A 27,993-nucleotide genomic window follows, 5' to 3' on the forward strand; every position below is an offset into this window, starting at 1 on the left:
ACTGGTTGTCAACTGGTTGTCAACACCATTTAACTTTCTGTGAGTGAGTGAGTGAGTGAGTGAGTGAGTGAGTGAGTGAGTGTGTGTGTGTTTGAGAACGTCTAGCGCAAGGCCCGTCATCCGTGCATCCATCCGATGGAGCTGAAACATTGCTTGGATGATTTCAGAAAAAAAATATTTCTCAAAAAGGGTTAATGGCTATTAAATAATGATTAATAGTGAGGCCTAACGTGGATGTTCCATTGTCTGCTATATAATGCATTTTGATCATGATTCACTCTTTAGGTTTTGACTGAACGCAGTTGGTGGGAATGAGTTCATCAAGGATTTATTGCACAGTAACCAATGACTACAATCGTAAGAAATCAACGAACGATATAATTCATTATTATACAGTTATACGACACTATTTTGCTTACATGTGCTTTTTTGGGAGATGTAGAAATAATTAAATGGTATCATGCGGCTGTTGGGTTTTGTAACATGAAATTAAAGTATTCTTTATGCTTGAACAGGTAAGGCAGGTCTTTCAATACGTAAATGTCAGTCAGGCAAATTGGATCGGAATGTGTCTTTCCATCAAAATATTCCCCTTTTCTAAACAGAGTAGCAACGTAGTCAAATGTGCATTTCTCTGGGTAGTCCCCCCATCGGGGGAAGTCAGCATTAATAGCAGAAGTCAGCTTCGTGATAACCTCCCGTGGAGAGGAGAACCATGATGCATGCCACCCAGCATAGTTGTCAGGTGATCCGATGAGCCAAGTTTCAAACATGCCCCAGGGGTGATTTCCTTTCTGGAGCTGTCGTATCACTCCTTTACTTCCACGAATAGCATCACTACTTCCTTTATAGATGTCTCTGAGCATCTGAATACTACACACTCCTACAACCGTTTTAGGGTGCTTCGTCATTGACCAAAAGAATCCATACTTAAAACTGTGAAGAACAAACCCAACAGGGAAGGGATAGCCATTGTGAAGTTTGAGGAAGTGCAGGAGGTTTACAATTGGCGTTTCGTCGGTGTCCATAAATACGAATAAATCATCTTTTCTGAGCCCTGAGACTCTGGCCTCTACTGCAGGTGCAAGGTGCTGACGGATGTAAGTTTCGGCTATCCAACCATTCAATCGTCCGCCAGCTGGGAATGTGTCCAGGTAGACATGCATTATCTTATGGTGGAATCGCTTCATGTAGCCTCTTCTCAAATTATGTAATAACCTTAACGGTCGTGGATCTCCATGTCCTGTATAGTTGGATTCCAGAATCACAAACAGATCCACGGCTGAGTGCACCTGTAACATCTTCAGCATCAGTACATGATGCTCAATATTGAATGTCATGGCTAGAATCAGCCGTCGTGGCTTTTCTCTTGGCGTGATGATGTAACTGCGTGACAGTTTGGACAAGGCAGTCTTCACAATGCTTGGCACAGAACAATGTTTCCCTGCATAACCTGAGCTGCACACACAGGTCACGTTAGAACCCTGCTCCTGCACTTTGGATGTACCTGGTTTAAAGCATTTTAGCTTTCCGTTTATAAACGTGAAATCCTCGTTACCAAGATCTGGAAGAGTAAATTTCCATGGCTTTTTCAAATCATAATCTTTATACAAATTAGGACCGTCGTCTTCGGGTAGAGTCAGTGGTTCGGTGTTGTTTATTGAAAAGAAGTAATCTATTGAGGAATACCATTTATCGAGGTGGCTTATTTCTCCAGGTTCAAAAGGAAGCCATCTGTTTGTAGTATTCAAGTGACAGGACGTACCAAGATATCGGTGTGGATACAATGTATGATCAATGGTTTTGTTAAGACTTGACATCGACTTTGACGCCCCCAACAGTTTAGTTGCGTTGAACGAGTACACAAGATGTGTTAAAGATGTAACCATTTTTAAACCATCGACAGGAACTTCCAAAGACACTCTGGTGGAAGCGTTGGTCATTCGGAGTAGCACTATCAAGAGGAAGATGATCTGTGCACAGATGACAGCAACGACTGCCCTTGACACTTTATATTTCATGAACATTCGTAAAATACCCATCTTTAATTTGACTCTGTAGTAGGTCACAGAACCATTGATGATCAGGACATGTGAACGTTAATGGTCCTATCAGCAAATATGTGCTTTATTGAAAACCTTCCAATGGTTCTATTTTCTTATAGCTTGTGTGTCGATCATACACCTGTAAATAAAAAAAACAAATATCAATACCAATTCAAGATAGAAATAACGTTTAATGAAACCAGAAAGGGGGCAATACTCATGCCATGCAAATACGAAAACGTCGGTTGTTTTCGTATATGGTCATTGAACGAAAAATCGACGTTTTCTGGATGCTTTCTAACCATCGGCTTTCGTCCAAATAACGTCGTTATTTGACATCGGAAGTTTCTCCAGGTTCTTGATTGACATTGTCAGTAGAAAGCGTTTACCAGTATTTCTATTTCTTAGCTTTCATTGGTCAGCTCTGTTTGTCAATTAAATACATGGTTGCATAGTTGCATGCGACACGTATAATTCTCTATGGTATTTATCCCAGTTCTGGTCGCTATACACGTGGTCTGGCTGTCTCACCTTACTAAGAATATAATCAGCACTTTGTCTGGACAGTTACAGTATGTCTGGGCACAATAAGACCAATAGAACCCGCAGACGGACTTCTGTTTTCAATTTAGAGATTATCCGGTCAAATACCTACCACTACTGCGGATATAAGTTGGATACAGCTTCCTTACTGTAACATTAACTGAACACAGGTAATCACCACACATGCATTCATAACGTTTGTCAATAAGGTTTTACGAAATTTACGAATTACGTTTTTTAATTTCTTTTAATCTGTAATTCATGCATATAAAACCTAATTATGACAAAGCAACCTAACATACTCAGTAAATGATATCCTGTTAAATTAAACTGTAACAGCTTCTGATTTCATAGCTCGTCAGTGATGATTGCCAAATATGTGATGGGTGATGAGTTCAAATATATGCCGATGTGAGAGTCGAAACGTTCTGATTAACAATAATGCTCTCGGTGCCCTCGGTGCTCTCGGTGAATACATTTTGACACGTACTTCCAGTATTAATTGGAACATATCATTATTACATATCCGTGTTTTTTTATCTTCACAGGTCTAATGGTTGATGGATCAAGTAATAACAGAAATGAGCCAACTGGAACAGTATTCCAGTTACATGAAGGCGTGGAAAAAATATATACCACTGTCAGTGAGGGAGTAAATATTGCTTAAAGCTACATCAGCAGTATTGCTGTATCAGTTACAGAAATAATCACATTATTATTCATTAAAACAAAATTCTCCAAGTCCAATTTGTAGCATTCGGCTAAAATGAGATTGTCCGATGTTTTTCCACGACACCATAGTCGCTACTTTAGGCCATACAAAATTAATTAATAGATTATCATCCTTTCCCACCTAACTACAAAACATCCCGCCTTACATTATTCTATTGCCTCAAACTTCCTAGAAATAGAAATATCGCTAATATGTGTGTTCCTACTCCGTGCACGTAGCCCCATTGAACACGCATGATGCATGTGAATCGCATCCTTCGACAGCAATTGTACACAGATGCCTTAAATAGTTCGATAAGAAAACAATAACATCTCTATACTGAATAAGTACCCCCAATATCCAGGGACCGGCATGGCTCTGAATAAGTGAGTGAGTTTGGCTTAACACCGCTTTGAACAGTATTTATATTTCAGTTATTCCCTGGCTTGTCAGCTTCAAATGGGACGAAACCCACCATCATAGGTTTCTGGCACGCCCAAGGGATGCAACTTTACGTACACAGCGAATTACGACGCCTTAGAGGACTGAGCCACTAGGTCACTGTCCATGTAATTGGCAGAAAAACGCGATAACGCGAGATCGCGACATTGGTCAAGTTTCGCAATCTCGCGTTCTCGCGTATAACTGTATAAGCAATTGACACAAAAGCACAAGATCGCGAGATAGCGACATTGGTCAAGTGTCGCAAACTCGCGTTCTCGCGTTTTTGAAAATAGTTTCATATAACTGCATAGCCAATTGGCACAAAAGCACGAGAACGCGAGATCGCAACGTTGGTCAAGGGTCGCAATCTCGCGTTCTCGCGTTTTTGAAAAGAGTTGCATATGACTGAAAAGGCAATTGACACAAAAGCACGAGAACGCGAGATCGCGAGATAACAACATTGGTCAGGTGTCGCGATCTCGCATTCTCGCGTTTATTATGGTTTGAGTCGAAACATGCAGCGCTTGCCAATCAGAATTCGCATATATACACACAATGACATGTTATAATAAACATTCTTCATTTGCACTGGCAGTTACACTGATAAATTAATTGAATTGATTGTCTCTGAATAGTTTTTGTGTACTCCAACCCTGCATTGAAGCCTGCAGCAAAGTCGGTGAAGAACAGGTTTCCTTCAAACAAACACAGGCATATTTTGATAAATGAAACATCTTCGTGTGCATAAATGGAATCCCAAATGTCTACTTCGTTTGCAGAATTCGTTCAAGATAATAATACTCTCGGTCAATGCGTTCAACATGTAAATACATTTCATACCTGATATATTGACATGGTCCCATCTGGCAAACAAGTTCTAAGAGCTTACTGTTTCGGCATGACTTCATCTATTCATCTGAGGCAACAACATATTTTTGCAAACAATTGTGTCATCAACTTATTTTCAGTGATCCATAAATATATTTTTACCGCTATTGTCAACGTTTACGGCAAAAGAAATTTGTTACGTTGGTAAATCGAATTTGGTTATTCTCTAGCATTGATGTTTCACATTTCTTGTTTTTTGTCTTTGTGCTTAATATATCTACATATCAACGAAAATTTGTAAAACATGTATCCACAAAATAAATGTACATTTTCAGGCTAGGTATTTGCCCACAGCAACACCTGCATAACTGTTTATTCACGCGTGGTGTGGTAGATCGTAATTGACCGAGAGCAGGTATTGTAGAATCACCTGTAAATAAGGCCGACACTATAATTAGATACAACGTCCTAACGAGAATATGAGAATTATCATAAGAAGGTGTTACGTTTTTCTTAACTGTTACCATTTTCATACCAAAAGTGACAATGCATTTAAAAGTTGCTTTAGTGTTATAATATTCACTCAAGTTTTCCTCAATCGCCTGTAAACATAATTCCCATTGGTCGGTTCGACACCGCATATAATTAAATAATTATTTCGAGATATTCAGCCAGACGTTATGCAATGAAAGACGAATCGTTTTTTGTTGCCATTAAAATACGCGCACGTGTACCTGTATATTGCATACTTAGTTTCACTTACTTTCCCAGTGTGATGTTTCAACGAGACATAAAATGGGAAATGAAAAAGAAACTAACTAAACTTTAATGTGTTGGAAAATGTCGCCAATGAATTGGCGTATCGTTGCAATATGTAAAAAAGGTGAAATTTGTAAAACTTCTGTAAAGGAAACATCCAACCAAAGGCCCTTTTTAAATAGTAATGTAATGATATAATATAAAGTATATTTCACATGATACAATACACTCTGTACACAATTATATTAGTTAATTATTTAAAGGGACTGACGAAAACATAGGCGAAATATTTTAATAGTTGAATTAAGGTAAAATGAGTTGAATCATGTGTCATGCTTATAAAACCTTTATGTATTTGCGAAACTAAAACTGTTGAGCAAAGAAAAATATTCTCGCCCATGGGCCAAACCTTTTTCTCGCCCATGGACGTAATTTTTCAATACCGCTATAAAATATTTGAATTAAGTTAAAATGAGTTAAATTTTGTGTCATGATACTTGAATGACTACATTTAATGTATTTGCGAAACAAAAACATGAGTTTTAAGTAAAGGAACATATTCTCGCCCATGGGCCAAACCTTTTTCTCGCCCATGGGCGAAATATTTAAATATCGCTATAAAATAGTTGAATTAAGTTAAAATGAGTTAAATTTTGTGTCATGATACTTGAATAAATACACTAATGTATTTGCGAAACAAAAACATGAGTTTTAAGTAAAGGAACATATTCTCGCCCATGGGCCTGCCCATGGGCCTACCCATGGGCCAGTCTACCCATGGGCGAGATAGTGTAAATATTGAGTTTTTAAACAATTTTTCTTTTCATTTTTTCTTCCTTGGTATGTTCCCATGAAAACGGCATGTTTAATTTTGTAAATACCTTTGACCGAGAGTCGGCAAAGACCGTAGAGTTTCTGGACTTTTGGGTTTCCAGAATTAAAATGGGACGTGTTACATACATTTCATACATGATGTATTGACATGGTCCCAGCTGACAAACAAGAGTTCTAAGAGCTTACTGTTTCGGCAAAAACTTCATCTATTCATCTGAGGCAACAGCTTCTTTTTGCAAACGACTGGGTCATCACTGATCCATGAATATAATCATACCGCTATTGTCAACGCAGTCAGGAATTTGTTTCGTTGGCAAATCGCCCTTTGATTCCAATATCAACTCGAGCGTTACCACGTTTCTTACTTTTCTTGTGGGATTTGCTGCTCCGTTCTGTCCAGTGTTTGATGAGTCTGCAGATTAAGGTTAACTTTCCTACACTGCTATCTCCAATAACAGCAAGGTTGAAGCTATCTTCCTCTTCTGAAATACTGCTGACCTCTGAGTGGAGAGTAAATCTGCGACTCATGTTTGATACAATGTTCTTGATACTCAAAAGTGATGTGGTTTACAACTACACTATGATGTGGTAACGCGGTATACCTTTCTTTTATAGAGGTAATGTGTGTAAATTGAAATAGTAGACATGTTCCATAACTATATCAGAAAACTCTCAGCCCTTACCATGTATCTGTATTGACTTGTACTGCACTGCACTCATTGGCCAAGAAATGTGCGAATATCTGTTCCACGTTGCCATCCAGTGACACACGCTTCATCAGAGAACATGTTTGAACACCTTTTTTTTATATTTAACTATTTCGCGCCTTGCGTCTTGAAGCAGTCAGTGAGTTGGGTTTAATGCCGCTTTTAACAGTATTCCAGTTATATCACGGCGTATCAGCTTAATGTGGGAGGAAAGTCCGAAGTGATGCAGGTCCCAGACGTTTACCATTTCGGGGACACCCATGAGCACGGGAATGGTGCTGACAAACCTAGAAACATTATCGGGGCGAACAGGGATTCGAACCCACAATCATATGTTTCTGGCGTGTCCAAGGGACGCAACTCTGCACAGCCACCCATGCCCCCTTGACCATTAGTGAACGATATAAACTCATCCATATATAAGAAAATTATCGTATAAACATACATATCTGTTGATGAAGTTAATAGATGAAGAAGTTATATAATCTCCTTGTTCCGTGTGGGGGTTGTCGTTCGAGTCAACTTTCGCGATTCAAAATCCTTGACGCTAATTTTTGTTTGTCTGTTCATAATGAAATACATCTAATTATATTCAGATATGGTTCTATGTAACCAGCTAACCATGGGAGATTAATCTTACTGTTGCCGCACGGCTCTATGCATTCATACAGTCAAGTGTGTGTGTGTGTGTGTGTGTGTGTGTGTGTGTGTGTGTGTGTGTGTGTGTGTGTGTGTGTGTGTGTGTGTGTGCGTGCGTCAGTGTGTGTGTGTGTGAGCTTCTACTAGCTCGGACAAACGCCGATTTTAGTAGTGTTAGCCAACTAAGATACCATGCAGCAGTTCAACATAAATGAGTGAGTGAGTGAATATGATTTTACGCCGCTTCTAGCAATATTCCAGCATTATCATGGCGGGGTACACCAGAAATGAGCTTCACACATTGTACCCATATGGGGAATCGAACCCGGGTCTTCATCGTGACGCTTAACCACTAGGCTACCCTCCGATCCTTAAATGCACTACTTAGCCAGCATACAGACTCCGAGCCGAACTGTCCTTGTTTTAATCCCTTACTGCCGAGCGTCAGGCAGGCTAAACAAGAAGTACGTCTTTTAGTGTGACGCGGCCGGGGATATCCCGTCTTGACAATGGTCACTTTCGAGCGTACATTGTAATTCAGTCTGGATAAAACATACGCCAACATCTGTGTCAGGAAAGTTACCACGGGCAACCTCCCCTTGTCATGTACGCATCTCGACAGCCCTTCTGCCTAGAACGTATCTTTTGTAAAGATGGACTTGAGTTCCAGTTGCTAGGGCTTTGATTAGCGTTATGACCTATTACGAAGTAGATTGAAGTATTTTTAAGGAGTAGCCCATGCCACTAAATCAGAAGTCTCACGAACCAGCTGCTATAGCGTCGTCTCTGACAAGAATCGTTTGCATGGTTATCGACTGACAATCCTTTATGGGAACCATGTCAGTGATCTCTACGCGCTGTAGATGTATATATTGTAATTGTATTGTAAACTTCCATCTCTGTAATCAAAACCAATTGTCGTTTCTGCGTATTTCATTCACCTTCACCCTTTTCAATACCATGTCAACCCACATCTCCTGTACACGCATTTTACTCACCGATGGAAACAGCCGATGACAGAAATGTGTTTAATACACTGAAGGTATTACACGGCGCAGGTTTGTCTATTTCTCGGTATTACATAAACTGTAACAGTCGGTGTTCAATACTGTGCTCCCCCCCTCTTGTTTCACAACACCGGACTCCCCACCTGGAATACCCACACACCGAGGTGTTGGCAAATCTTTAAGGGTCAACGGTGTGTGGCAGCAGGTGGATACACGACAATTAGCCTATCAACTTCAAAGCGATGGGCTCTATGAAGTAAGACTCACGAGTTAACGACATTGGACAATTTCTCAATAACATCGCTACAAATAGAGTTAAAAGCCATTTCACAGCGGGAATGGAATACATTACCATCTGTGGTGGTCGTCGACACATGCTGTCTTGCACATGTTGGTTTTATCAGCATAATCGTGTAACTCTTATTTAAAACCAAATAAATGAATTTCCCACGCCTCGTATACACACGTGTTGTCTATATCCATGAAATAAATAAATAATTATCGCTCAGTGTTTTCACATGTAGCAAGATTGACCGACCTCGACTGAATGATATATATTTGTTTCCTTCCTTCACACATTTACAAGCATTTGCATACAATATGGAAACACCGCCCAATTTTAATATAGGTGTAAATAGAATGTTATATAGATGTAAATAGAATATCATTATAGATGTAAAAAGAATATTATTATAGATGTAAATAGAATATTATTGAAATGGACTGAATATCCTACAGCTGAAAATAGAATGTTATTGAAATGTACTGAATATCAAAACAGATGTTAATATAATATTATAATAAATGTAAATATAATATTATGAAAGATGTAAATATAATATTATTAAAGATGTAAATAGGATGTTATTCAAATCTACTGGATATCATAACAGATGTAAATATAATATTATTATAGATGTTAATATTATAATATCAGAGATGTACATAGAAGATTATCATTGATGTAAGGTAAGTAGAATATTATTATTGATGTAAATACAATATTATTGTAGATGTTAATAGAATATCATAATAGGTGTGTAGAAATATAATATTATTATAGATGTAAATAAAATGTTATTATAGATGTAAATAGAATGTTCTTATAAATGTAAATATAATATTAGGATAGATGTAAATATAATGTTATTATAGATGTAAATAGAGTGTTATTATAGATGTAAATATAATATTATCATAGATGTTAATAGAATGTTATTATAAATGTAAATAGATTGTTATTATATATGTAAATAGAATGTTATTATATATGTAAATAGAATGTTATTATAGATGTAAATAGAATATTATTATAGATGTAAATATAATATTATTATAGATGTTAATAAAATGTTATAGATGTAAATAAATTGTTATAATAGATGTAAATAGAATATTGCTATTGATGTAGTTAGAATATCATAATAGATGTATAAAAATATAACATTGTTAAAGAAGTAAATTGGATGTTATTATAGAAGTAAATAGATTGTTATTATAGATGTAAATAGAATGTTATTATAGATGTAAATAGAATGGAATTATAGATGTAAATAAAATAGTATTATAGGGGGAAATATAATTACATCATTATAGATGTACTTAGAATGTTATTTCAGATGTAATAGAATATCATAATAGGTGTTAAATATAATATTATTCTAGATATAAATAGAATGTTATTATAGATGTAAATAGAATGGAATTATAGATGTAAATAGAATAGTGTTATAGAGGTAAATATAATTACATCATTATTGATGTAGTTAGAAAGTTTTTATTGATGTAAACAGAATGTCATTATAGATGTTCATTGAACAGTATTATAGATGTAAGCAGAACAGTTGATATATGTAAATAGAATAGTATTATAGATAAAGTTAGAATGTCATTATAGATGTAAATAGAATGTTATTAGAGATGTAATTAGAATATTACTATAGATGTACTTAGAATGTTATTTCAGATGTAACAGAATATCATAATAGGTGTTAAATATAATATTATTATAGATGTAAATAGAATGTTATTATAGATGTAAATAGAATGTTATCATAGATGTAAATAGAATAGTAGTAGAGATGGAAATAGAATATTATTAGATGATGTAAATATAATATTATTATTGATGTAATTACAATATTATTATAGATGTATTTAGAATGTTATTTCAGATGTAACAGAATATCATAATAGGTGTTAAATATAATATTATTATAGATGTAAATAGAATGTTATTATAGATGTAAATAGAATGTTATCATAGATGTAAATAGAACAGTTTTATAGATGTAAATAGAATAGTATTAGATGATGTAAATAGAATATGATTAGAGATGTAAATATTGATGTAATTAGAATATTATTAGAGATGTACTTAGAATGTTATTTCAGATGTAACAAATATCCTAATAGGTGTTAAATATAATATTATTATAGATGTAAATAGACTGTTATTATAGATGTAAATAGACTATTATTATAGATGTAAATAGAACAGTATCATAGATGTAAATAGAATAGTATTAGATGATGTAAATAGAATATTATTAGAGATGTAAATATTGATGTAATTAGAATATTATTATAGATGTACTTAGAATATTATTTCAGATGTAACAGAATATCATAATAGGTGTTAAATATAATATTATTATAGATGTAAATAGAATGTAATTATTGATGTAAATAGAATGTTATCATAGATGTAAATAGAACAGTTTTATGGATGTAAATAGAATAGTATTAGATGATGTAAATAGAATATTATTAGAGATGTAAATATTGATGTAATTAGAATATTATTATAGATGTACTTAGAATGTTATTTCAGATGTAACAGAATATCACAATAAGTGTTAAATATAATATTATTATAGATGTAAATAGAATGTTATTATAGATGTAAATAGAATGTTATCATAGATGTAAATAGAACAGTTTTATGGATGTAAATAGAATAGAATTAGATGATGTAAATCGAATATTATTAGAGATGTAAATATTGATGTAATTAGAATATTATTATAGATGTACTTAGAATGTTATTTACTCGTCTGTCTGGGCAAGAGCGGCAATTCGCTATGAGGAGTGGGCACGCAAGAAGCCTATGATCATTGGTTCGAATCCCGGTTCGACCCGGTTATGATTTTGATCACAATACCCGTGCTCCTGGGTTTCACCAAAGTGATGAAACGTCTAAAACGTGCATCGTTTTCCTCCCACATCAAGCTGACACGCCGTGATAAAACTGGAATACTGTTCAAAGCGACGTTAAACCCTACTCACTCTCTCACTCGTGTGTCGATCCATTCCTGAAAAGAATCGCCCATTGAAGGACAGGCATCTCCGTCTTTGTGCATAAATTATGCTCTCTGCGATGATGTCGAAGCATCTTGCAGCAGCTTTATTCCACTGTACAACGTTAGTCAGGCCCGAGTCGTGACCTGCCTCACTAGGACATTTCTGTTGAAGCATGTGTAATGAACAATACTGCTTCGTGTATATAACATACATAACATCCGGAACATATTTTATAAATTAGGACGCTCTGTCACAAACGCATCTATCTATATTTTGTTGCGCTGTGATACCTTTCCCCACTAATTTATAGAAGAGACCTGCTGATGGCTCTTTCTGCCAGATTATTTGAGCGGGGTCGAGCATAATGCCCTTCTTTCTGATCACCTCCTGCCGTTAGTCTTCGGTGCAAGGTCGCCTCTTGCGACAAGCATGAGTTGCTGTAGATCAGTTCTAACCGGATCTTCACAAGCATCAACACCCTGTAACCACACTCTTGACGGCATGTCCCTGTAGCCACACTCTTGAACAGCATGTCCCTGTAGCCACACTCTTGAACAGCATGTCCCTGTAGCCAAACTCTTGAACAACAATTCCCTGTAGCCACACTCTTGAACAACATGCCCCTGTAGCCACACTCTTGAACAACATGTCCCTGTAGCCACAATCTTGAACAGCATGTCCCTGTCCTGCTCATCGTCGTCATGGGGACAGGACATCATTATCACATATCAACGCACGTTCGACACAGCCGGAGGTACAGTTTATTGTAGGTGTTGTACCAACGGTTGTACGGTAAGAATGGAAGGTACAGGAATCCTGCACTCTACCATACCGTGACTTACAAATAACCGTGCTAAAGGGGGCGCGCAGAGGATGGTTGGGTTTCCTATTGGATAGTGTAAGTACTTGCATATATACACAGGTATATGAAACCCACATCTACATACTTGATTTTGTGTTCATCTTCGGCGTACTTTCTGTGTAAGAATGCACCGATTGTTTGACCTCCGTAGAAGCCATTTCTGGGGCCAAATTCATCACCCACTGCTTTACCGACTCATGTTCGGGACAAGTTCCCGTAAATAAGGCGGTATCTAACGGAACACTCCGACACTGCAACAACCACAAGGGGAAATTCCAATATATCCAAAATATACAATTTTGTATATTTGCTATTTAAAAAAATATGCAATTTTGCAGATTTGATATATCCAAAAATATACAATATACCACACGGTTCATTCCCGTTCTCCCTCAAATGTACGATAGAAGATTAAGGGGTTCTATGTGTTCAATGTTCGACTGCGAACGTTTATTTATTAAAATTCCACAAATTCATAAATCACATCGAGTTGCTCGCCCTTCTCCAGTTGCTCACACACTCCACTGATGCTAGCTGCCTTGGTTAACTGGAGTCCTGATATAACTAATAAGAAACTCTGTTCTAATTATGCTTATCGAGGAAGTGCATTATACTAGATGACAAACTTAGTAATCCTGTCACACTAATCCTTGATTACAATGAACGCATGTCAATTGACTAAACGAACATCCTTTTTATATTCTTAAGTAGAAGTATCACAATGGACAGTGCATACAACTGTTTTTCAAACAATATCTAGCAATATTTTAGATTTAGAATCACCATAACATGAAAAAAACCAGAAAAACTGATATATTAAATTGTATGTATTCATATTCGCCGGTATTCATAATATATTTGTTTAACCGTTATTGTTTAAAACTACTCTAAACTACTCGAATGTATAGATCATCTTTTTGTAAACAGGTGGGGTATATATATATATATTATTGAGCTAACTGTTTGCTCAAATGAAAGCAAAATGCACTGTGGGAAAATGTAGACGACGCACTGGTGCATAAAGTCATGCCTCAAACTGTTTTGATATCCCTGTAGGCGAACTGCACTGTAGGTTGACGAAAGTATACGACGCCCTCTGTATGGTTTCACAGGAGGGACATGAAGCTTTTTTAATGACGCATTTAAAGATCTGAAACGAATGACAAATGCAGCATGTTGCGTTTCATTTAAGTTCATTGGAGTATGAACCTCATAGAGTGAGGGCCAAACTGTATGAACGTCAGAGTGTACATAAAGTGAAAGTCAATTCTTATAATTTCTATATCACTATTTTATACATCGCGGGATGTAGCGCTAGATCTATAGGTGTGCCCTCTTGTTTACACCGACAGCCATACAACAAGCCGTTGTATCGCGGAATAAAATATTTTCCCAAAAAGAGAGGTCACATTAGCGTATGTCTGCTCAACTTGCATTTCAGGAACATCTGTTTTAGTTTGTTTTCAAGAAATGTATCCCAATAATATCCCCATTAGATGAGAAAGGTCTGTTAAGAACTACCCTAGTAAGTCTGTCACAACAACAGATTGTCGTAATACATTTACATCAAGTACACGACGTCAAAATGGCCGACACGATAAACGTGGCGGGAGAGATTTCCGAAGTCGTAGATGAACCTGTGGCCATTTCAAGTGTTTTATTCCAGCTATATGACGTCAGTCTGTACATAATCGAGTCTGGACTAGACAATCCAGCGATGAGCTTCGATCCACGCAATTCGGATACGATGACATGCTTCAACAAAGACCACCCGATCCCGTAAGTCGCCTCTTACGACAAGCATGGTCGCCTTTTTCGGCATGTATTGGTTGCTTAAGACTTATTCTAAATGTCATTCAAAACTTTCACTGATTTCCTCGACGTCCGTGCCTTGGAATAGTCGCAGCCCGACACGTGGTACTACTCCGTAGTCACACTTGGGCCGTCTTGGACAAAGCGATCTTAGCGCTAAGATGATCGTGACTCACATAGGCTTACAATGGTCGTAGCGCTAAGACCGCTTGAGGAAGTGGCACCTGTCCGGCCTGGTGAGGCGGCTCTTCGAAATGGCTAAATTTGAGGGATTTTTCAAGAATCACAGCTACACGCTAAACGAGTCTGCCACAGACGAACAGCTGATCGCTGATAGGGCAGGACATAGATCCTCGGCAATCAGCGAGTAAGTTAAATATATGTTTATATTGCCTAAATCGTTCTCTTTATTCTGTCCTGTCATTATGCTCTCTTGATTAAGAAGCAGGAAGTTTTATTACGGTTATGTTAATTCATGATAGTGTTCATTGATAACAACGCCATAAGACAAAATTTCAACTTGAAACCAGTCCAGACCGATACCACATTAGTTTCCAAATTTTAAGAGACTAAGAAACCTTAATAAGATTACGTTTTCTTCTACAGCTATTTTGTAATTTGCCGAATATGATTTAAAAAATAAATTTTACATCATTCGTTGTGTATATACATACTTAATTTAATGTTTTCATGCTACGCGTCAGTGATCCTGATGTCAAAGATTTTATTTGCGTTGTAAAGCTTGAGACATTAAATGTGTAGAATGTACAAATATTGCTATTTTCAACAAACAATACTCGAATTACATCACATGAACTCGGAGTTTCTCGTTTACGTTTTCGGGAGAAGGATATTTTAATGGGGATTTACGGTATATAAACACGAAGAAAGGTAAATAGTAGTTGGACAAGATGAATTGAAAACGAAAATGATATATAGATTACTTTCTTTAGGTACACAAGGACAAGCGACCACTTGGATACAACACGTCCTACATCGCCAGCTCCACAAACCACTCAAACCACTCCCAAATCCTTCACAGTTGAAAGATTTCCTTCAAAATGTAAAGAAAATTAAATTCCAGAATCGTTTGTTTTGTGTTTTTTAATTCCAAATATATTATTAGACTAGGATAGTGTGTAAACATTTCCATTGATGATCTACTGTAAGTGGAACATTATTGGCTCCAATTCATTTAACCCTTCGACTGATGTCGCCTGATAAGAAAATGTTTAAAAATAATTATGCTCCAGGCCATTGAATAAAAAATGATGTTTGCCACAAGAAATGCATTATTGCAAAATGCCGTTTTGACATAAATAATATTTAGGCTCATAGTTTTAATTGTAAACATGTTTCAGACTATCGGTTCCTGGGAAGGATTGTCGACTTGTTGAAGTATGAAGAAGTCTGTGCGGGCTCTACTTCCAGGTTTGTGTCAATGACAGTGTATGTTTAGTTTGGGAACTGGAGACAACGTCCGCCCGCAAAAACGGCCGCTGGTCAATTAGAAGGAAACGGCCGCCACCTTAGAGAAAACGTCCTTTGTACTTAGAGAAAACGTCCGATAAGTTTCTGCAGTACCTCATTCTTTCCACACAAATCAATCCCAATCCGTGCAGAAATGACCAATACATTTTTTTATGTTAATTTCGTATCAATGTCGGCAACACTCTGTCAGATATTAACGATTTTACTACTTTTGCCTTCCTTTTTTTGCAGAGCATATTTTCGAATTCCATCTTCTTCAAGTTAGATCTCTTAAGAACAATAATGTAACGCACATAAGCTCCTCGCCTGTAGCCTAAGTCGGACTGAGTGAGTTAGATGTAAAGCCGCTTTAAACAGTATTCCAGTTATATCACGGCGTGTCAGCTTGATGTTGGAGGAACGTCCGAAGTGATACAGGTCTCAGACGTTTACTGAAACTCACGAGCACGAATATTGTGATGACAAACCTAGGAACATTATCTGGGCTAAGCGGAATTCGAACCCACAAACATGGGTTTCTGGACGCAACTTCACACAGGAAGTTATGCTACAAGTTAAAAATATGAAATTAATTCGAAACACATGTTACGATGCATCGTAATGTCCGCTCAGAAAAGAGACGGTTCCATCTTTGCTACTGTCCACCTTGCAGTAAATGGGTACCAGGCAGGGCAAGAAAGGTGTTGTGTAAGCAAGACCTTCTAGTGTTCAGCGGCAAGGGTTGAATATTCCCAACCGAGCTGAGAATGCAACTGAAATTCACCCTGATCTGTAATAAGTCATGTACTTTGACATAACCTTCCTAGCCTGGCGCTTTACAAGTTGCCTAATATAGTGTCGATACCTATTTTTTGAATACTGTTGTATTTTACACTTTATTTATTCGAAAAATTATATGTCAAAAAATCATCTATTCAATTTTTTATAAAATAGTCATTCAACTGAAGGAGGTACATGTGGCCTCGTCGTCTGATTCGCTCTGCAAAGGTGCGTCCCTTAGCTCGCGATTCTAGTATGGCTCAGATTATGATTGTCATACACCCGTACTCGTGGGCTTCACCAAATTGTTAACGCCTAACACTTGCCACAACTCGGACCACAGGGATTTGTAATGCCAAAAATAGCAGCAAGGTATATGGTCACTATCGGTGCCATAGTACTGTAAAAAAATATAGTGACAATATGCTGGTAATGTTTGCATTGCAAATCCGTATGTTTCGGGTTTGTCTCTCACATCAGAGGCTGCCAACTCCGTTTTTGGTACTCGGGATTGGGTTCTACTGAGAGCGTAAGAAATTTCGGGACTCAGCCGTGTGGTTCTCAGGACGCAAATAAAATCGTATTTGTTACTCAGACTTCACAAAATCCCCATAGTGATGTACGTAAAATGTCCTTCAAAATATGTGTTATTGTTTGGATATTGTTTCAGTAATTTAACTTTTATGAACAAGGAACGTGTTCTATAGGGTTTCGTCTGTGAATATAGTTAAAATAAAAACTTCTAAATAACTAACTACTTATATATAAGACTAACGCCTAACTACAGACGAACAGCTAACGCGCAAAAATGTTAATCCGCGAGAGTTTTGAGGCGGAAGCCCTGTCACTGGACGTCGACACGTTGCCCTATTTCCTACACACACAGCCGACTGTTCTTTGTGGTTACGGAAAGATGCAAGGTTTGGCGAGGGACGGGTAACTGACATGGATTTAATCTCGAGGGACGCCATCATGTGTGTACTGAACATTGTAAGGATCATATTCCCGTTTTCGGGATGTCGGCCTTTGGAAGCCGTCTGAATACGCGAAAGATGCGAGAATGCAAGAACGTGATACTTACTTACATTATGTCCAAAATATCGCATTCTCGGCTTGTGGTAAAAATGAGATCGCGAGCCCTCGAGATTTTGGACAAATCTCCCGTCCTGGCGATCTTGCATTGTCGTACTTTTTTCACATTTAACTTGTTTCCACAGATTGTAATCGTCTCTTACAGTATTCCATAATGAAGCAAACAGCATCCGTTGGGACTGTGAAGAACATCTCACCTCAGAACCCGTATCTTCGTTACACGGAAGTATGTTTGTCTACAGCGAAACACCGTTGGAGAAAATCTGCGTAACCTACGCTTTGCCTTCATTTCATGAACACTACAATATGATGACAATGTTAAAAGTAAAACATAAAAATGAACAGTTAAAACATATACGTGGGGGATAAACATCTTACCTGTACACGGCGGTGTCCCGTATTTCTCCTTAGTGATACCCTTGGGTGAGCGACGCACGACTTACCAACCCCTACCTCGTACCTTGTCTCAACAATGAACCAGCACAGAGACTGAACGCGTGAACAAACACACTCGTCCAAAGCTATTGTGATGAAGGCGTGGCCCAGCCAGACGTTTTGTTCGATAACTCGTGTCACATTCAACATGGTTGTCACGGGAGTAAAATATATAAAACACTGCCGATATTCATGCAATATAGACCCCTCTAACACTGCCGATATCCATGCTATATAGACCCCTCTAATACTGCCGATATTCATGCTATATAGACCCCTCTAACACTGCCGATATTCATGCTATATAGACCCCTCTAACACTGCTGATATCCATGCTATATAGACCTCTCTAACACTGCTGATATCCATGCTGTATTGACCCGTCTAACACCGTTGCTGCCCTTGCTGTATAGACCCCTCTAACACTGCTGATATCCATGCTGTATAGACCTCTCTAACACTGCTGATATCCATGCTGTATAGACCTCTCTAACACTGCTGATATCCATGCTGTATAGACCTCTCTAACACTGCTGATATCCTTGCTATATAGACCCCTCTAACACTGCTGATATCCATGCTGTATAGACCTCCCCAACACTGCTGATATCCATGCTGTATAGACCTCTCTTACACTGCTGATATTCATGCTGTATAGACCCCTCTAACACTGCTGATATCTATGCTATATAGACCCCTCTAACACAGCTGATATCCATGCTGTATAGACCCCTCTGACACTGCTGATATCCATGCTGTATAGACCTCTCTAACACTGCTGATATCCTTGCTATATAGACCCCTCTAACACTGCTGATATCCATGCTGTATAGACCTCTCTAACACTGCTGATATCCATGCTGTATAGACCTCTCTAACACTGCTGATATCCATGCTGTATAGACCCCTCTAACACTGCTGATATCTATGCTATATAGACCCCTCTAACACTGCTGATAACCATGCTGTATAGACCCCTCTAACACTGCTGATATCCATGCTGTATAGACCCCTCTAACACTGCTGATATCCATGCTATATAGACCCCTCTAACACTGCCGATATTCATGCTATATAGACCCCTCTAACACTGCCGATATTCATGCTATATAGACCCCTCTAACACTGCCGATATTCATGCTATATAGACCCCTCTAACACTGCCGATATTCATGCTATATAGACCCCTCTAACACTGCCGATATCCATGCTATATAGACCCCTCTAACACTGCTGATATCCATTCAATACAGACCCCTCTAACACTGAAGATATCCTTGCTACATAGACCCCTCTAACACTGCTGATATCCATGCTATATAGACCCCTCTTACTCTGATGATATCCATGCTATGTAGACCCCCCTAACACTGAATGATATCTATGCTGTATGGACCCATCTTACGCCGTTGCTGCCCATGCTATGTGGACCCCTCTAACACTGCTGATATCCATGCTATAAAGACCCCTCTAACCCTGATGATATCCATGCTTTATTGATCAACCTAACACGGCTGATATTCATGCTGTGTAAATCCCTCTAACACTGCTGCTGCTCTTGATGTGTTGACCCATCTAACACTGCTGATATCCATTCAATACAGACCCCTCTAACATTGAAGATATCCATGCTACATAGACCCCTCTAACACTGCTGATATCCATGCTATATAGACCCCTCTAACACTGATGATATCCATGCTATATAGACCCCTCAAACACTGCTGATATCCATGCTATATAGACCCCTCTAACACTGATGATATCAATGCTATATAGACCCCTCTAACACTGCTGAGATCCATGTTATATAGACCCCTCTAACACTGCTGAGATCCATGCTATATAGACCCCTCTAACACTGCTGATATCCATGCTATATAGACCCACCCTAACACTGCTGATATCCATGTTATATAGGCCCCTCTAACACTGCTGATATCCATGCTGTATAGACCCCTCTAACACTGCTGATATCCATGCTATATAGACCCCTCTAACACTGCCGATATTCATGCTATATAGACCCCTCTAACACTGCCGATATTCATGCTATATAGACCCCTCTAACACTGCCGATATTCATGCTATATAGACCCCTCTAACACTGCCGATATTCATGCTATATAGATCCCTCTAACACTGCCGATATCCATGCTATATAGACCCCTCTAACACTGCTGATATCCATTCAATACAGACCCCTCTAACACTGAAGATATCCTTGCTACATAGACCCCTCTAACACTGCTGATATCCATGCTATATAGACCCCTCTTACTCTGATGATATCCATGCTATGTAGACCCCCCTAACACTGAATGATATCTATGCTGTATGGACCCATCTTACGCCGTTGCTGCCCATGCTATGTGGACCCCTCTAACACTGCTGATATCCATGCTATAAAGACCCCTCTAACCCTGATGATATCCATGCTTTATTGATCAACCTAACACGGCTGATATTCATGCTGTGTAAATCCCTCTAACACTGCTGCTGCTCTTGATGTGTTGACCCATCTAACACTGCTGATATCCATTCAATACAGACCCCTCTAACATTGAAGATATCCATGCTACATAGACCCCTCTAACACTGCTGATATCCATGCTATATAGACCCCTCTAACACTGATGATATCCATGCTATATAGACCCCTCAAACACTGCTGATATCCATGCTATATAGACCCCTCTAACACTGATGATATCAATGCTATATAGACCCCTCTAACACTGCTGAGATCCATGTTATATAGACCCCTCTAACACTGCTGAGATCCATGCTATATAGACCCCTCTAACACTGCTGATATCCATGCTATATAGACCCACCCTAACACTGCTGATATCCATGTTATATAGACCCCTCTAACACTGCTGATATCCATGCTATATAGACCCACCCTAACACTGCTGATATCCATGTTATTTGGACCCCTCCAAAACTGCTGATATCCATGCTATATAGACCCCTCCAAAACTGCTGATACTCATGCTATATAGACCCACCCTAACACTGCTGATATCTATGTTATATAGACCCCTCCAAAACTGCACATATCCATGTTATATAGACCCCTCTAACACTGCTGATATCCATGCTATATAGCCGCCCCTAACTCTGCTGATATCCACGCTGTATAAACCCCTCTAACACTTCTATATCCATGCTGTGTAAACCCCTCGAACACTACTGATAATCTTGGTGTATAGACCCCTCTAACAGCACAGTTAATCTAAATTATGTAGCAACAGTCACATACAGATAAGCGCTCAAACTGGCAAGTTGAATATATTTAGTTATTCTGTCAAAAGGAAGCACTTAATTTCAATGTCAATATACATATTTCTGCATGCTCGCATTGTTCAGATATGTCGACGTGACCTGTTCTGGATAGCTTACAATAAACTTGAGGAGCTATTCACATGGCACGAACCGTTTCAAGTCTTATTGAAAAGACATGACTGTCAGTGATTATGCACATTTCAATAATGAAAAAGACCCCTTTTGAAACGTAGTATATGTTCCGAGCTCCAGCATTATTTGTGCTGAGGACGAAAAACATATGGAAGTTCTCACACGACAGCAAACCTAACTGTACGTCTGTGTTTGTGTGTGCTGATACTTGCGTGAGATCGACATGTCAGCAAGTTGGTTTTCTTTAGGGTTAAATTTAAATACGACCAGAAACCTTCCGAATATAACGAATGCTAGCTGTCTTGTATCGCGTTGGGTATGATATTACGTAAAATCATCCTGACGTTACAATTCGACTCTCTCCATACAGTAGCAGTAGTAGGCATAGTTCTAGAAATCAACTATTTTTGTAGTAGCACTGGTAGTGGTTTTGGTGGTGGTGGTGGTGGTGGTAGTGGTGGTAGTGGTGGTTGTGATGGTAGTAGTGGTGGTGATATTAGTGGTAGTGGTGGCTGTTACGGTTGATGATTATTAGTTTCTTGTGTAGCACATGATGTCGTTGTAGTAGAAAGTTGTCGTAGTTGCTGCAGGAAAACTATTAGGAGAAGTCGTGGTAGTTGTAATCATTGTAGCAGTAGCAGTTTAGACTTATTAGGAATCCAGACGGCCTATATGACAATTTGACAAAAATTATATGCGTAACATTACAACAAACACCGCTCACTTTATTCCCCTGTGCCTTTCTGTATATACTAAAATACTAGTCAAAAATATCTGTGAAATGGCAAAATATGCTTTTTAAATACGCCAGGTTTACAGTATGATCATTTTCTCACCACAGTGATCATCACATGGCGAAGTCATGTTTTATTTTCACGTCCCGTACGAGCTTTCAAGTTGATGGATCTGAAAGCAATAGCCTCAATTAACAGCCTTGACTACGTTAGCACCTATGAATAGCAGAAGAATCAATGATGTTGGGCTAAAAGGCCTATTCCAACGTTCTGACGTCGACATCGATCTTGGCAACAATATGTGGCAGGATAAAAGGCTCAGATATAAAATCATGGTTATGGACGCCAGCACGTAGTAAATAACAATGTGGTGTTCAGATTTCATGCGCATGGGCACATGTGAAAGTGGCTACACTATATTGCATAGCAAAGGTACCGCTTGTACTGTGAATCGATTTAGGAACTACAGGAAAAGTCTCATTGTTTACATTTCCAAAGGACTTATTTATATATTATCATGCATGAGACAAAACCCGATACAACACATTAACTCAAGCATTGTCAAATTTGGATAAAGCTGAAGCATTCAATGACTATTTTACGTCAGTTGTCAATGTTGATGTAGCAACTACAATTTGTTAAACCTTTGTTAAACATGCAATCATGAATTGGATTATAACTTTATCGAAAATATAGAAATAACAGATATCATAGATTGCTAAAAAATATGTCGATACCGACTGGCTAACATTAAAAGAGAGACGAAAACAATGAATACAACTTACGACAGTACACAAAAGAACAATGAATGTCCCAATAGATCAGTTCCTTCAAATTATACCTTACCTAACAAACATTGCATTACTGGTCCTTTTGTCAGGGACCAGGAGGAGGAACAGGAGGAGGTCTAGGAGGAAGGTGATAATGATTAGCTCAGCACTGTCACCCCACCATAATACAGGCCAAACGTTAACCCACACACGTATACCGTCTGTACTGGACACCAGCAGCTGAATGCTGGTGTGCCAAGTTGCTATGATAAGAACTGTGTTGTTCATGATGCGAATGCCAATAAAACGCCCCATAATTTGGTCCTATTCCTGTTGCGGTCGTGTTGACATCGTGATAAACTCGTAGAAGTGATGTGATCATGACGTGAAATTGAGTTAAACGTCGCGTCCAAGATTATTGCACTTATATAGGGACATGCATGCACGTGTGTGTGTGTGTGTGTGTGTGTGTGTGTGTGTGTGTGTGTGTGTGTGTGTGTGTGTGTGTGGCTGCTCGTACTAGTCCGGATTGTTGCCAATTTATAGTGCCAGCTCACTGAGATACCATGCCGCAGTTTAACATGAATACCCCACTCAGACACAGCATACTGACTCCCAGCCGACCAGTCCTTCTGTAAGACAGGGTAACAACACAACCATTTTTAACGAATTTTGGTATGACACGGGTATAGAACCCCGGACCTTTCTCTCTCCGGGCGGACGCTCTACTACTAGATCACAAAGGCGGCCGATAAAATCGGAGAGATCGCGTTAATGTCGTAGTAAGCTTGTAACTACCTCGTACCCAACACGTACGAATCTAGTCTATATCGTGCCATCATCGGTATAATTTCGTAATGGCATCGCACTGACATCGTAATAAACTCGTGTTATATTCGTCGTAAGCTCGTGATGTGCTCGTGCTACATCGTGCTAGTGTCGTGTGTACTTCATACACATACAGTATTCTTACCCAGTACGATATTTTACACATCGTGGTACATGTATATGCCGACTAAACAACGACAAATGGCGATTTAAGAACGACTAATCACGATCACATAACGATTAAACGACTAAACAACGAGTACACAACAACTATTGACTAAACAACGAGTACACAACGACTTATGACTAAACAACGAGTACACAACGGCTAATGACTTAACAACGAGTACACAACGACTAATGACTAAACAACGAGTACACAACGACTAATGACTAAACGAGTACACAGCGACTAATGACTAAACAACGAGTACACAACGACTTATGACTAAACAACCAGTTCACAGCGACTAATGACTTAACAACGAGTACACAACGACTAATGACTAAACAACGAGTACACAACGACTAATGACTAAACAACGAGTACACAACGACTAATGACTAAACAACGAGTACACAGCGACTAATGACTTAACAACGAGTACACAACGACTAATGACTTAACAACGAGTACACAACGACTAATGACTAAACAACGAGTACACAACGACTAATGACTAAACAACGAGTACACAACGACTAATGACTAAACAACGACGAGTAAAAAACAACTAAGCAACGACTAAATCACGACTAATGACGACTAAAAAACGCCAAAACAACGACTAATGACGACTGAACAACGACCGAACAACGACTGAACAACGAATGAACAACGACTGAACCACGACTGATGACGAGTAACCAACGACTAAACAACGACTACACAACGACTAAAGACGACTAACCAACGATTAATGACTGGTAAACAACGCCAAATGACGACTGAACAACGACTGAACAACGACTAAACCACGACTGATGACGAGTAACCAACGACTAAACAACGACTACACAACGACTAATGACGACTAACCAACGATTAATGACTGGTAAACAACGCCAAATGACGACTGAACAACGACTGAACAACGACTAAACCACGACTGATGACGAGTAACCAACGACTAAACAACGACTACACAACGACTAATGACGACTAACCAACGATTAATGACTGGTAAACAACGCCAAATGACGACTGAACAACGACTGAACAACGACTAAACCACAACTAATGACGACTACACAGCGAGCGATGACGACTAACAAACGACTGAAGACTCAACAACGACTAAACCAGGACTAATGACGACTAAACTACACAATGGTTATTGACTACTTAGAAAACTGCAGTCGAACGTCAAATTTAAATGTCCCAAACACATGTTACGTAATTAACTAGGCTAAACCCATGTGATGTACGGATACTTGCCAGATGCTACTTCGTAACGATCTGGTCATTGATTAAGTGCATTTAGAGTTATTTTCACAGTGTCATATCGATTGAAAAACAAACTCATGCAATTGTATATTCATTTGCTTATGGTTATGAGCGGATAGCGGATGAACGCAGCTGTAGTTAATGTTCCTTTCAAGGTCTTAATTATAACATATGTGTCAGGCATCGTGTCATATTATTAACGTATATAGATACTGATACTTTCATATAATTTTCTCCGCTATTTCGCCTTTTACGCCAAATGAAATTTGTTTCGGTGGCTAATCGGGTCTGATTATTCTCGGTGCTGACGTTTTATATGTAACCTATTTCCAAAGTAAGACAATATATATTTGGTGTGTTAGTATCTTCCTTTCATCATTAGGTCTCTAAAGGTAAGGCAACGGTGATTGTTGAACGTAATCGTTTGTAAAAATGAAGATTTTTAAAATATTAGAGTTAGTTATGTAAAAACAAACAACCCGCCTCCTTATCCTACAGTCATCAATTTTCTACAGTTCTCCATAGGTTACCTGTCACCGTTTACTACAGTTCCAGTATACCTCTATATAGTTCTCCATATGATACAGTTCTCAATATACTACAGGTTTCCATATGATACAGTCCTCAATAAACTACAGGTATCCATATACTACATGTCTCCACATGCTACAGTTCACAATATGCTACATTTCTCCTTATGATACGGTTCTCAATATGGTACATTTATCCAAATGATACACTCCTCAATATTCAACAGTTCTTCATATAATACAATTCTCAATATAGTACACGTTTCCATATGATACAGTTCACACTCTACTACAGGTCTCCATATGATACAGTTCTCAATACAATACATTTCCCCACATGATATAGTCCACAATATTCAACTGTTCTCCATATTCAACAGTTCTTCATATAATACAGTTCTCAATATACCACTGGTTTCCATGTGATACAGTTCTCAATATACTGCAGGTTTCGATATGATACAGCTCTCATTATAGTACATTTCGCCACATGATACAGGCCTCAATATTCAACAGTTCTCCAAATAATACTGTTCTCAATACACTACAGATTTCCAAATAAAACAGTTCTCGATATACTAAAGGTTTTTATATGATACAGTTTCCAATATACTACAGTTGTCCATATGATACAGTTCTCAATATAGTAGAGGTCTCCATATGGTACAGTTCTCAAGATACTACAGGTTTCTATATGATACAGTTCTCGAAAAAGTACAGGTCTCCATATTATACAGTTCTCAATATAGTACAGGTCTCCATATCATACAGTTCTCCATATAGTACTTTTCTCCAAATGATACAGTCCTCAATATTCTGCAGTTTTCCATATTCAACAGTTCTCAGTATTCAACAATTCTTCATATAATACAGTTCTCAATATACTAAAGGTCTCCATATGATCCAGTTCTCAAAATACTACAAGTTTCCATATAATTCAGTTCTCAATATACTACAGATTTCTATATAATATAGTTCGCAATGTACTACAGATGTCCATATAATACAGTTTTCGATATACTACAGGTTTCCATATGATACAGTTCACAATATAGTACATTTCTCCACGAGATACAGTCCTCAATATTCAATAGTTCTTCATATAATACAGTTCTCAATATACTTCAGGTTTCCATATGATACAGTTCTCAATATAGTACAGTTCTCAATATAGTAAAGTTCTCCACATGATACAGTTCTCAATATACTACAGGTCCCTACATGATACAGTTCTCAATAAAGTACCGGTTTCCATATGACACAGTTCTAAATATACTACAGGTCTCCATATGATACAGTTCTCAATATAGTACATTTCTCCACATGAAACAGTCCTCAATATTCAACAGCTCTTCATATTCAATAGTTCTTCATATGATACAGTTCTCAACATACTAGTTTTCCATATACTACAGGTCTCTTTACGATAAAGTTCGCAATAGACTACAGTTCTCCATATACGACATGCCTCCATATGCTACAGTTCTCCATATGCTACTAGATTCAATCACTACACTTGTTTTTATGCAACAGTTCATATACTGGGGGTATCCCTTCAGTAGGATTCTGTATAAATGCCACAGATCTTCATATACTGCAGGTATCAATCTAGTACTGTTCTCCATATGCTACGCTTTTCCATATGCTACAGTTCTCAATGTGATACAGTTCGTCTACACTACAATTCTGCACCGACACTTCCGCGCTCTCTGTGCAGACGCTCTATCTGCTAAACCTCGAAGGCGGTCCAGAACCAATTCTAACCCTATTCTTTGGCATACAGCCTCTTGCGCCACGGATCAGCTGAGGAAATAGTGTATACCTACCTTAATAGCTCCTCGGGTCCGTGTTCCTAGTCACAACACAGGGATGCGTGAGCAATGCGTGTCATTCAATATGTGCAGTATTCTAAGCAGGTCCGACATTCACTGTATACTAGTATATGGTAATTATCATCTGTTTTACAGCAGTTATTCCCGCAGTCAAATC

At 38.3% G+C, this 27,993-nt stretch overlaps 1 protein-coding gene across 2 annotated transcripts; it reads right to left on the minus strand.

The window, feature by feature from the left end:
* Positions 1–315: 315 nt before the first annotated feature.
* On the minus strand, positions 316–27,993 carry LOC124132932 (beta-1,4-mannosyl-glycoprotein 4-beta-N-acetylglucosaminyltransferase-like). 2 transcript variants are annotated; one of them, XM_046497113.2, is made up of 2 exons: positions 27,831–27,993; positions 316–2,184 (listed from the first exon to the last, which is right to left on the minus strand). In XM_046497113.2, the coding sequence occupies exon 2, from the start codon at positions 2,040–2,042 to the stop codon at positions 459–461; it is 1,584 nt and encodes a 527-aa protein (XP_046353069.2). In that variant the 5' UTR covers positions 2,043–2,184; positions 27,831–27,993; the 3' UTR covers positions 316–458. The 2 variants fall into 2 exon arrangements, with proteins under 2 accessions (XP_046353069.2, XP_046353067.2); XM_046497111.2 differs by lacking the exon at positions 27,831–27,993 and adding an exon at positions 18,216–18,417.

Source organism: Haliotis rufescens, unplaced genomic scaffold (assembly GCF_023055435.1).
Source record: "Haliotis rufescens isolate VD_foot unplaced genomic scaffold, xgHalRufe1.0.p SCAF_18, whole genome shotgun sequence".
NCBI classification, from domain to species: Eukaryota; Metazoa; Mollusca; class Gastropoda; order Lepetellida; family Haliotidae; genus Haliotis; species Haliotis rufescens.